The 12,384-nt window shown below is 38.1% G+C and overlaps 2 protein-coding genes across 2 annotated transcripts; one reads left to right on the top strand and one right to left on the bottom strand.

The window, feature by feature from the left end:
• Nucleotides 1-1,670: 1,670 nt before the first annotated feature.
• On the bottom strand, nt 1,671-6,514 carry LOC149049817 (uncharacterized). Its single transcript, XM_089195612.1, has 5 exons — nt 6,320-6,514; nt 6,044-6,178; nt 5,354-5,421; nt 3,481-4,636; nt 1,671-2,620 (listed from the first exon to the last, which is right to left on the bottom strand). The coding sequence occupies exons 1-5, from the start codon at nt 6,465-6,467 to the stop codon at nt 2,313-2,315; spliced, it is 1,815 nt and encodes a 604-aa protein (XP_089051738.1). The 5' UTR covers nt 6,468-6,514; the 3' UTR covers nt 1,671-2,312.
• A 14-nt stretch (nt 6,515-6,528) lies between these two features.
• On the top strand, nt 6,529-10,820 carry LOC149049816 (uncharacterized). The gene is made up of 7 exons (XM_089195613.1): nt 6,529-7,067; nt 7,559-7,620; nt 9,229-9,326; nt 9,453-9,553; nt 9,663-9,841; nt 10,098-10,271; nt 10,497-10,820. The coding sequence occupies exons 1-7, from the start codon at nt 6,672-6,674 to the stop codon at nt 10,606-10,608; spliced, it is 1,122 nt and encodes a 373-aa protein (XP_089051739.1). The 5' UTR covers nt 6,529-6,671; the 3' UTR covers nt 10,609-10,820.
• The last annotated feature ends 1,564 nt before the right edge of the window (nt 10,821-12,384 follow it).

The following is a 12,384-nucleotide window of genomic DNA, read 5'->3' as shown; positions in this document are numbered from 1 at the left end:
TTTGATCCAATTGGGTCATTTGAGGCAGTTGGGTCATTTGAACCAATTTTGTCATTTGAGTGAGTTTGATTATTTTAGCCAGTTGGGTCATTTGAGGCAGCTGTGCCATTTAAGGCAGCTAGTCATTTCGACCACTTGTGTCATTTTAGCAAGTTGGGTCATTTTAGGTGGTCGAGTCATTTGAAACAATTGGATCATTTAAACTGGTTACTCATTTGAGCCTGTTGGTTCATTATATTTGAGGCAGCTGAGCCATTTGAGGCAGCTGTGCCTCTTGAGGCAGTTGGTCATTTCAGCCAGCTGGTGTCATTTGAGGTAGTTGGGTAATTTCAAACAATTGCATCATTTGAACCGGTTTACTCATTTAAGCCAGTTGGGCCATTTGAGACAGTTGCATCATTTGAACCGGTTTAGTCATTTCATCCAATTGGGCCATTTGAGGCAGTTGGGTCATTTGAACCAATTTTGTCATTTCAGCCAGTTGAGTCATTTGAGCATGTTTGACCATTTGAGACAGTTGCATCATTTTAGGGTTTGGTCATTTGATCCAATTGGGTCATTTAAGGCAGTTTGGTCATTTGAACCAATTTTTGCATTTAAGTGAGTTTGGTCATTTCAGCCAGTTGGGTCATTTGAGGCAGCTGTGCCATTTCAGCAAGTTGGGTCATTTGAAACAATTGGATCATTGTAACCAGTTTACTCATTTGGGCCTGACTAGTCATCGGAGAAAATTGCATCATTTGAACTGGTTTAGTCATTTATAGAATTGGGCCATTTGAGGCAGTTAGGTCATTTGAACCAATTTTGTCATCTAAATGAGCTTGGTCATTTCAGTGAGTTGGGTCATTTGAGGCAGCTATGCCATTTGAGGCAGCTGTGCCATTTAAGGTAGCTGTGCCATTTGAGGCAGCTGTGTCATTTGAGGCAGCTGTGCCATTTGAGGCTGTTGGTCTTTTCAGCCAGTTGGGTCATTTCAGCAAGTTGGGTCATTTCAGCAAGTTGGGTCATTTGAGCCGGTTTGGCCAATTGAGACAGTTGCATCATTTGAACTGGTTTGGTCATTCAGCCAGTTGAGTCATTTGAACTGGCTTGGTCATTCAAAGAAATTTGGTTGACCAATTGAACTGGATTGGTCATTTGAGGCAAAAGGGTTTACCAATTGAAATGGTTGGTCATTTGAGGTTTTTTGGGTCATTTCAACTGGTTTGGGAATTTGAGGCAATTGGGTCAACAGAGCTGGTTTGGTCATTTGCAGTAGTTGTGTTATTTGAACCAGTTTGGTCATTTGAGGCAATTGGGTCAATTGAACAGGTTTGGACAATTGAGGCAGTTGGGTAATTTTAACCAGTTTGGTCATTTTAGTAATTTTAGCCAGTCAGCTCATCTTACCCATTTGGATCATTGGAAGCACTTTGGTCATTTTAGAGAGTCAGTATCAGTGAACCTCTTTGATCATTTGAGACATTGTGATTGTTTGAGGAAGTTGAGTAATGACTGTAGTCAGTCTGGTCATTTGACACAGTCCAATCAGTTGATACAATCTATGATTTAAGTTTGGTGAAAATAATCTATAGTCCAAAGCTAAGAATCTTGCCAAAAAAACCCACACAAGAATAAAGGCAAAAAGTTGCACTATCCTGCTAGAGGTCACTACCATCACCATACAGTTGTTTACTAAAGTAAAATTTCATTTATTTGCTAACTGTATTGCTAAGAATTACAGTGCAAACCACCACTGATGAAAATATATAGGGCCACTCACTTGACCTCAGGGGGTAAGCTAACTTATATACACTTGTGTTGAACAGTTTAACTAACAGAAAAAAACAATGACTCCAACAATTACAGTAGACTCCTAGTTGGGTGAAAACCGGGTGTTTCAAACTTCTTTTTACAATATCTAAAGCAGACACCTGCTGCCACCCACTGGACTAAAAAAAAAAATCCAAGAATTTCTACTGACTGAAAACCAATTTTCACTGACCATGTATGTGTAGGGAAAAAAACTATATATTTACAAATGAAAGCATGGTTTCTTCAATTATAGCCAGACAAAAGAGAATGCCAAAGCCAAATGGCAACATCATCAGCTTTCAGAAAATAAGCATATTTGGATATTAAGGTTAGAGACAAAACAGTCTTGTTTACTGTCTGGTTAAGTAACATTACTTAACCTCACAAGTCTTTCAGAGCATCTTACATATTTCTGATCACCCTTTGCAGAGCATTACACTGCCCAAACAATATAAGTTCAGTTTCAATTGTTCTAATTGCTTTAAATTAGTTTTAAAAGTTCTAATTGCCTTTAATATTCATACATGTAACTTAAGGTCAAGAGGGACAGCCACAACAATTTTCTCTTTACCATTAGCAGTGCCTAAGTTGTAGCTCAACTCAGCTACACCACATATACTATCAATCCTCATTACTGGAATAAAAGCTGCCACTGACTCAACTTCAAATGATGGCAGGCATGCTTGAATTGGTAAACCAAAGTAAAACCTTGCATGAGGGTGAACTTTGTACCAATGAACACAAGCCAGTGTGTAAGGTAGGTTCACATTTTCACTAGTTGGGGAACGGATAGTTATAGAGTGCTTGAAGAAGTATTGGACAATCCCTGTAAGAGAAAGAGGAAATAGTAGAGAGGATGAGTGCTATAAACATACATGTAGTAATCTTCTATGTTCTGAACAAAAAGCTTAAGAACTTAGATTCACTAAGATCTAGTGAATCTTACTTCTTATATACATGTAGAGTATTGCTTTGTAATGTAATAAATAGCAAGACTGTTAAGTTGCAAACACTGAAAGTATTTACTATTATTGTCCTCTGCATCTAAATATACCAAGATAATAACAGCAAAGGGTATGCTCAATCATTTTTTAAGCAGATGTTTGTTGGGTTTGGTTCTCCTTTAGCTTGTTTGTCAATAAAGTATTTACTATACAGATTCAAACACAGAAGCCCATAAAAGGAGATAAACAAGTCTGCTTTGATTGAAAATCTTACGACACTGAAGGGCAAACTTAATATTTATTGCAGCAACTATAAAAGGGAAGTAAAAAAATTGCCACAAGACAGATTCAAGGGGAAAAGAAAAAGTATTCCTCTACATTATATCACTGTTGTCTCCATTAATAATTCTTTGGAGAGCCAAAATATTTCTGACAAGGACATGTACATTCTGCATTTTTTTAAGTCCACAGGAATAAATACACTGTATTTTCTCAACTAAAACCAGCATTTATCTGGAGCCTAGCATTTAATTTAGAAAATAGGGTAAAGTATGACCCCTTATCGCACCTCACTGTTCTCACAAATCAAGTTCAGGCCAAAATGATTTCAAACTGGTTTGGCAGTATTTTTCTACAGGTCTTTAAGTCATGGCCAAAAATTTGGAACAAAAGAATAAACAAATCAAACTAGTTTGAAAAATTTAAAATCATAACTACATTTGAACCACATGTACAAACTCACCTGGCCGCAGATCCACTGAAGCTGTGTCCAAACCATTTGCACCATACCATCGCGCAAGTATACAGGCTGACCGTTCACTTCTTGAATACCAGGAGTCAAGTTTCTGGTCATAAAGTAGTAACTGTGAAAATTGACATGACAATTTGGGAACATAAACAATAGTATCTTCCTTGTGTAGGAAAGTGTACATTGTTGTCAAGGCTTCAACTTCGTCATCACTCATGTAAACTTCCTTGATAGGAGATAACACTTGAATGGAGCATTTGTCAACAAATGACAAATGGAACAGGTCAGTTCCAGTGTCAGCTTTGAGTTTCATACTTTCTCTATATTCAGTTGGAGTCAAAGGATTCTTCTTTGTCTGTGCCAATGAGCCTTTATCTGCAGATGCTAACATGTCGTTAAATCCATCAAATTCTCTTGGCCATGACATGCCCCTCACTTGTTGCCGCTCAATAAATTTCCTCATCAATTGTACCTCAATCTGATGGTTGTTTACATGTAAAGCACCCAAAATACCATTGAAGCGCTCAAATGAGAAGCACCAGAATCCATAAACAGGACCAAAATCAAGGATACATTCACATAAATGGCAATGAAGATGCATGTTGGGTGTGACTTTAGAAGAACCATACAAATCTTCAACACTTCTGCAAAACTCAAGAAGAAGGTCATCAGTAATTTTCACTTGCGAAGTGGATATAACTGTTGAACACAGTATACAGCATGCTTTAACAAATAATTTCCAGCATTGTAAATGTCTGTCTGGTAGTATGTCCTTTAAAGCAAAGGATGAAAAAACCACTGCCCAGTTCTTAAATTGATCAGCAGTAAAACCTTTAAAGCCTGACGCAATCTTCGATGGAATTCGCCCGATACTGGAAGGCACTTTTAGAGCCTTGCAATGAATTATTCTAGCCATTAGATCCAGTAGTCTTTTCAGAAAACAGAACAGAACATTCACTGCAGCATCTGACAAGTTGTGCATTACTTTCCATGTCACGACAAAAATAATTATGAGACTGATAGATGTGTTGCTCAATACTGATAAATTATTACTCTGCGTAGTGTTGCTCTTATCAGTGGTAACATCATCATCCTCGGATGATGACAGTAGGTTTTTAAACTGCAATTCAGCCTCATCATCAGTCTCTCCCTAAAAAGAAAAAAGGGTAAATGTGTAACTTTCAACCAATATTAAAAGAAAAAATACCCACTCAACAGCATTCTGTTTCTTTTACCGTGAAATTTACATAATGCCATTAAATACCCCTTCTTCATCAGAGGAAAAGCTCAAAATATATTCTAGTCATGCAATGCTTTAGAGAAGTATACAAGTTACAAGTGGAATATTCCATGGTAATATTACTTCAAGAAAGCGTTGCATAACTATTTTATACTATGCCATTGAAAATACATGTACAGTGGCCAACACTATCAATGTGACCTATGCATAATGGGAAGGTTGAGTATTGCAATGAATTTCAGGTCAAACTGATTTTCACTACATGTAGTATGATTTGCATTTTCCCTCATTTAAGGATTATAGTAATAAACATGGAATGAGGGAAAATACATACAAACATCCATTATTGACTTTCCCCAAAGAGGCTTTTCAAAGACAATACCAATTTGTTAAAAATATTGTCTTCATGTTGTCAAGTGGAGAAAAAAAAATTACAAATACAAATACAATACAAATATTTAATTACAAATACAGTTCAAATTCCTTTAAAATAGAATTAAGCTAAAAATTAATTTCAGTGCAGCTCTTTATTTTGTACATGCTCCACCCACTGAGCAGCACAGGCTTATAACAGGCTAGATGATATTTACTGATGTATTAGTCAGACAATTAAAACATCTGGCTTACATGTAAACTGTCAGATGACTCAGCACTTGACAACCCATTACTGTCGTCACTTCCAGAAATATGTGTATCTGTTGGTTAAAGAGAAATATAGGTCACTTCAAAAGAGAGTGAGAGCACAGGTTTAGTCACCAGCAAAAAAAAAAAAAAAACAAGTGCATTTTTGCTCATAAAAATAACTAACTTCTTTTTCACTCAAAAAAGAAGTTGCATGATTCTCTATTGTGACACTTGCAACACCATATGCATTACAATCCCAACTATTCATATATCTGTTACCTTACATGTCAATGCCAAAAAGTTAACTCGTGAACACAAAATCGTAACAAGTCCAAGGAAAATTTTGTCTTGGAGGAATTACAATGATTTGTAAAACAGCATCTTATATTTCAGCTTAAAAGTGAGGCCTATAGGTCACAAACAATGAATAAACATGCACAACCAACTGCATTTTTGTGTCCCCTAGGTCTAGCTGCATAGCTGAATTGTGATATGTAAAAAGTGGTGTTTTGCAATTAAATTTAGCCCCATCCTGGAGCGGGCTAACATCTGCAATACAAAACTGTACTTTATAAGCCAATTAACTTCAAGCCCTCAAAACTTCAATCTCACCCAAACTTTGCTTTCAAAGAAGGTTTATTCTGAAGGTGAATAACATTAAAGTTTGGTGTAAATAGATATATGAATATATACCTTGAAGTTCCGGACTTTCAGCGGTAAATTTTGCAACTTCAGAACATTCATCGCTTGATAAATCAAAGTCAAGATCCAGGTCGCTTGAATCTGAGTGAATTCGAAGATCTTGGCTAAGCAATTCATCTGTGTAATCTAAGATCAAAAATAAAATTAGACACAGTTACAGATTAAGATGTTGTTCCTCAATATGAAAGTACTAAAACATCGACAGGCAGTTTGAAAAGCCGACCAAACAAAAGCAAACAACAACCATTCAAAGTCACACTGACTTACCAATTTTTGCATTATCGACGGTCTTCCTTCGCTTGTGGGCATTAAACGTCCTGATCGAGACCAGACGATCGCAGTGATCACAAAATCTTTTCTTCTTCCTCTTCGAACAATACACAATTTTCTCATTTGCAGGTAAAACAGAATTCATCTCCTCCACCAACGTGACTGGAAAACTATGCTAACTCGTTGAAAAAAGGCTTGGTTGCGAAGCTCACGCAGCCGCTTCGTGGTTATTTGTTGGTTCTTTGTGGCGGGAATTTTCAGTTCACGAGGTTCGCTGATTCAGACTGTTTCTCGACTTATGCAAATTCTTCCGCGGTTCAAATAGTGTTATTCATCTGATTTCAAAAACATGGATCGGAATTCCAGCGCACAAAGTCGCGGTAGTGCACCAAGCAATTTTTATTCAATATCACGGACTCCATCCCCTTCTAGCGGTTCGAGTTCGCGAGTAAGTTCAGTTGGTCGGTCGTCATCTTCTGTCCGATCCAGCGGATCTACGCCCCTATCCTCACGAGAAACAGCGCAGCAGTTGATCACTGGCCTTGCTGCCTGCCAGAGTTCGATTGAGGAACTACTTCAGACCGTGCGAAGCTCAAACGAGCGTGTTGAAGAACTGGCCGAAAAAGTAAAAATCCTAGACGGCAAGGTAGAAAAGCTTTCTTCCCAGCCCGTAGATGGAACCGAGAGTGATTCTGATGGACGAGGGAAAAAGAGAAAGAGAACAAAATCGTCTCTTCATGTTCAGGTGAGTTTGAAAATTTTGACTGAAAAACCTTGGATTGCTGTTGTGGTACCTGATTCCCTCTGCTAAGTTGGCGTCATTTTGAAACGATCGAACAACGATGTATATTTCTCTCATTGAAGACTACACCCTGATGGTAATTTTCTCATTTACATCAGTTACATGATATCGTTCAAAATCTCAGTTAAGCTAAATGAATACATGTCAGTCGCTGGTTAACTTTTTAATTTTAAAAGCTTAAGGGAAGCTGCTTGCTCTGGCTTTTCAGTCGTTCTGTTGATCGAGGTGAGAAATTTTCATGTACGTGTGATTAAAGCTTACAAGCTTTTGTCTTGGTACCGCTCAATTTAGGTCACTTAGATTTCATTTAGTTTTTGGAGTTTTCATGAGAGGCTGAACACAACCTGTTTGTGACGTGAGTTACTTGCTTTACCGTGAAAATGGAAGTTTATAATGTTGCACTGATTGCGGCAGTATTCAAATTTGTGTAATAGGAAGAGGTTCACAAGCTCCACAATAGTAGAGACCCCGCAAGGCAATACAGAGGAAGGGAATCGTAAGTAAAAATTAAACTGTGCACTTGTTTAGAATTTAAATTCTGATAACGACCTAGTGCATGTATATCTATTTCCAACTCGCATGAAATTGTATATGATTCACGTAATGTCAGCGCGAAGACAAAGCTACACGCGGAACTCTGTGATTTTGTTGGCAACGTTTTGCCGCCATCTTTCCTATTTGAGGAAGGACTTTGAGCTTGCCGCCTAAGTATTTTGTATAACAATAGTAGGGGCCCGTTTCCGAAAGTTTCAATTAACTTGTGCGCGCGAAAATATTTGGACCCGGTGAGTTCTCGGGACTTTTCTAAGTCCCGGCAGAAGAATCACTCATGGCACATGGTTCGTGCTACTCCTTGAAGTCCTTGAAAAGCCCTGGAATTAAATTTTAGATTTCAAGGGCGCTTGAAAAGCCCTTAAAAAGAAGAATTTTTGGTAAAAGTGCTTGAAAATAATGGCAAGCTTTCTTGGGTGAGAGTTATTCCCGCTAAATAATCATTTGCGCATCGAGACATCTGATTTCTCTCTTATCACTGAGGAAGAATTATGAAGAGAGTTTTAGGTTAATGGTAGGGAGAAACGACTCTAAACAAGTAAAACTAGGTCGCGTTCTCATGACGTGCAATTAGATCTGGCAAGCTGAACTAGTTCGAGACACTTTCAGCATGTAGTTGACGGAAAGCTCAAAAGTACCATACATGTAGGTTCCTGTTATTTGCCTAGCGTTCAGATCGTATAATACTAAGACGAACACTGTAACTGCTTTACCTCTGCGCCATTTCCCCGCGCGTTCATAGGAAGGAAGCTGTTGACCAAAGGCCATGTTCACCAATTTTCCTGGTTTTCGCGCGCTGCCAACTTTGCTACAACTGGCGGGGATTTTACAAATTGAACATCAGATTTTTGGGGATTTTGAAAGTATTCCAAGTCGATCGGCAATGTTCGAAAGAAATTTAAGGGCTAGAAAACCCGAAATAAGGAAAGAAGTCAAATCAAAATTGTGCAACGGAAATCAACTGGTAATTAAAATTTATCATGTAGGTTTCAGGGTAATTATTTTTTGTGGGACTGATATAATCTAATTAAGACCCCGTCCACACTACACCGGAGAAATTTGAAAACGGACTTTTTACTCTGAAAGCGCATCAAATGTTCACCGTTCACATTCCGCCGGAGAAATTTGAAAACGCAACAATCAACGGCGACAAAAACTCTTGAGTGCATCCTTGAGGGTTAGGATTAATCACAAGATTATCGTGAAGTCATTGTTTTCGAAAAGCTCCGCTTTTAAAATGTTCTCTGTCCACACTAAAACGCAAGGCCAAATTCCTTCAGTTTGAAGAGCGTTTTCGGAAAGCTCTGTCTTCGTCTCCGGATTAGTGTGGACGGTAGGCTTAACCGTGGAATGAAGCTGCGTTTTCAAATTTCTCCGACGCAGTGTGGACGGGGCCTAAGGCAGGCTTGAAGACCCATGAGCACTTTTTCTCATATGCAGACTTGGACCCATACATTTAACCCAAGTTTAAGAGTGAATAAGTAAAGGCACTAAGAAATTTTTTCACCGAGATACAGAGGCCTAAATATTTTGTATATTTTCTCCCTGTCAGGGTCACCAGCCCTCACAACACAAAGGTAACTCAGCTGATTGTTGATGAACTTTGCCGCCGAGGCCACCGAGGTGGATTTGGTAAAGCTGCTGTACAACGTAAGTTTACTATATAAGCAATTTAAAACTAGAGGACACCACTGCAACCAAGATTTATTGTCCATAACAGATAATCAGGCCCCAATCACGCAATTTTGAAATTAAAGCCTTTTTTGTTTTGTTCAGGAACTGCCAAAAAGTATCATGAGCACTTACGGAGGACTGCCCTTGGAAAAATAACGGATGAAATAAAATTGAAAAATAAGAAAAATCTTCGAAAAGAACGAGTAAGTATATAGTTAATATGCATTAAAATAACTTAAATGATACATTTTGAATGATGCAATGAAAGTCAGTTGAAAAGTACTAAAAAGCAAATTTTTCTTTATCTCATAGAAATATGAGAGAAGAAAAGCTCATGTCAAGGATGAGACTGAGTCCCGTGCCTTCGCAAAGTTAAGTAAAGAGCACATGTCTAGTGACGATGATGACACAGATACTGATGAAGGCGAAGGAGGATGGGTGTCTAGGCCCCCAAAATACAGGAGCAAAACTCTTGAAGCTTTCCTAAACAAGTAAGAAGCATGCTAAAGGTTTAGTCCTTTACTGATATTTCTAATAGCAAGAAAGATGGAAATGTTTCTATCCTTAAAAATTGTCCAGTATTGCCAGACTGTTCCTTGTTATTGACAATGATAGGCTTTAAAGTCAGTTTATTTGTTAGTCACCTATTAGCGCTTTTTTGCCCGGTTTTTTTTAAGGGTTGGATTTACGTCACGGTTTCAGTCAAGTCAACGGTATTTTCTAATTATAATATTGTTATTGTCTTAGGCTTGACAAGCGCAGCGAAAAGACAGAAAACACAACAAACAAAAGGTGGAAACGAACAAAGGCTCGTAAAGGGGAGCCTGTAGAAAGAGAGCCACCCACAGGTTCTCCTAAATGGGCGCTGTCCGATGAATGGAGGGAAATCATGCAAAGGAGAGAGCAGGAACAAACGGAAATGTAAGAATATACTGCTTAGCCTTTACACTCCTTATTGGATGTTGTCGCTTTTACTTTTAGTTTACCAACTATGGAAGTGAAGCACATAAGAATGTATAAACTATGTAAACCGATGTAAAATTCTCTGTCTCTATATATTGCATGCTATGAAAAATTTCGTAATATGCTTGTTTCCTTTATACAAGGTTGTTACATTGTTTAACTAACATTTTTTTGGTTCAACAGAGAACTTGAGGATGAAGAGACCACTGACGAAAGCAGAGCGGAAGAAAGAGAAGGAGAAGAAAGTGATAATGACAGCTCCTCAGGAAGCGATTGTGATTTTGAGAACGACTAGTTTGTTTTTCTGTGTGTTAAAGGAATAGTGTGATTGTACATAAATCACAACTTTTAATCATTGGATTATACCTTTTCGTAAATTAGATTTTCAACTTTCATTCTTCTCATTATTATTAACAATACTATTTTTGAGAAACACAAATGTTAGGTTTTTTAGTTTTTTTTTTAATGTATATGTACTACGAAAAAAATAACACGTGACTGAGGAATACTGAAATAAATTAACAGCTATTTGTAATTGAAGCATGAGATGATTCACGATTTTATGATTCCACCTAGATCACACCTAAGCAATGCAAAAATCTTTAACGCTGAACGTACCCCGTAAGAATACTCGAGAATGGTGAATTTTCCCATTAAGATTGCTCAAAAAAGGCTCGTTAAAGCCCCACAATACGCACCTTCTACTATCAGTACCTTTCCTGCTTCATGCAGTATACATCATATATACGGACTTGTGTAATAATGAATAAGAAATCCTGCAACGACTGCATACGTGCCTTCCACACAAAATCAGTATACCTCATAATTCCTTCCGTATACAACATGTATACTGAAACGAGTACTGGCGTATAAGAAATCCTGCTACAAGTGTATAAGATCCTGCTATTTTCTTGGCATAGCCTGACGTATACTGATCCTTAAACAGTACCTTATACATCATGACACCTCCTTATAGATCCCGTACACGACTTTGTGTACTGACTGTATAAGACCTACATAAGGGACCGTATTCGGATTATTTCACGCAGTGTTGTTTCGGGTCACTCAGCAAGAGCTGTGAAAAGTAGCCGCACTGGAATAGGAATATATTTTTTCCAATCCATGAAGATATTTGACCTTTCAAAATAGCTCGTCCCTATGGGCTCAGGTAAATAACAACTAAAAAATGTACTACCAAGCAGGAACTGTCTCCAATGATTTTTGTATCCTCTTCATTCTGTTGTCCAATGCGACTATTAAAAACACTATGAGTTTTACGACTTGCATGTTTTATTGATTGAGCTTGTCAAACAACACTACAGTCTGTCATTGATAGAGAAAATAAAGTTTAATTTTGGCAATATTCGATGAAAAATACTAAGAATTTTCCAAAGAGGGCACCGAAGAATAAATAATGTGCACTGTCATTTTTACGACATTTAAAAAGGAGGGAAGGGGGTGGGGGAAAGGATTTAACAACCATACTACTCTCTCTCCCCAACCACCCACAAAGTGCACAGTTTGCACAGTATACTAGTGGAAACGTCACATCAACATTTATATGTTTACGTTTAATAGCACAATTACGGTCGTTGCATCACTCCAATATGGCCATAATAAATAATTCATTGGAGACAGTTTCTGTTTGGTAGAACATCAAGTAGTTGGTTGCTTACCTGAGCCCACAGGGACGAGCTGTTTTGAAAGCTCAAATATCTTCATGGATTGGAATAAATTTATTCCTTTTTCCAGTGCGGGTGCCTTCCTCAGCTCCTTGCAGTGACCAGAAACAACTTCCGGGATGGTGCAAAGATTACCCGTCCTTCGCCAACCTAAACCTAACTTGGCACGATGAACCGGACAGATAGTCATATCCGATAAATTCGCCGGCTTTTGAAAACATCCACATCTCGCCAAAATTAATTCTACCTCCATTTCAATTCCGGAAAATTTCAACGACTTTTTGTGAATTTTGATATCCCTGTTACACCGCGTGAGAGGCGTGGCGGAAGTTGAAGAACTTGTGCGTTCGTCTGCGCCGCAAATCCCACCAACAATATTCAAGAACGAG

This window comes from Pocillopora damicornis, chromosome 2 (assembly GCF_964200805.1).
Source record: "Pocillopora damicornis chromosome 2, jaPocDami1.2, whole genome shotgun sequence".
In the NCBI taxonomy this organism is placed as follows: Eukaryota; Metazoa; Cnidaria; class Anthozoa; order Scleractinia; family Pocilloporidae; genus Pocillopora; species Pocillopora damicornis.
This window is presented reverse-complemented; position numbering and strand designations above follow the sequence as displayed.

Excerpts from the sequence above, each read along its gene's own strand:
- LOC149049817 (XM_089195612.1), bottom strand. The coding sequence starts at position 6,467 with ATGAATTCTGTTTTACCTGCAAATGAGAAAATTGTGTATTGTTCGAAG. Across the intron at positions 6,179-6,319 it reads CGTCGATAATGCAAAAATTG|ATTACACAGATGAATTGCTT; the intron begins GTAAGTCAGTGT and ends TTTTGATCTTAG. Across the intron at positions 4,637-5,353 it reads AGTCATCTGACAGTTTACAT|GGAGAGACTGATGATGAGGC; the intron begins GTAAGCCAGATG and ends TTTTCTTTTTAG.
- LOC149049816 (XM_089195613.1), top strand. The coding sequence starts at position 6,672 with ATGGATCGGAATTCCAGCGCACAAAGTCGCGGTAGTGCACCAAGCAAT. Across the intron at positions 7,068-7,558 it reads AATCGTCTCTTCATGTTCAG|GAAGAGGTTCACAAGCTCCA; the intron begins GTGAGTTTGAAA and ends TTTGTGTAATAG. Across the intron at positions 10,272-10,496 it reads GAGCAGGAACAAACGGAAAT|AGAACTTGAGGATGAAGAGA; the intron begins GTAAGAATATAC and ends TTGGTTCAACAG.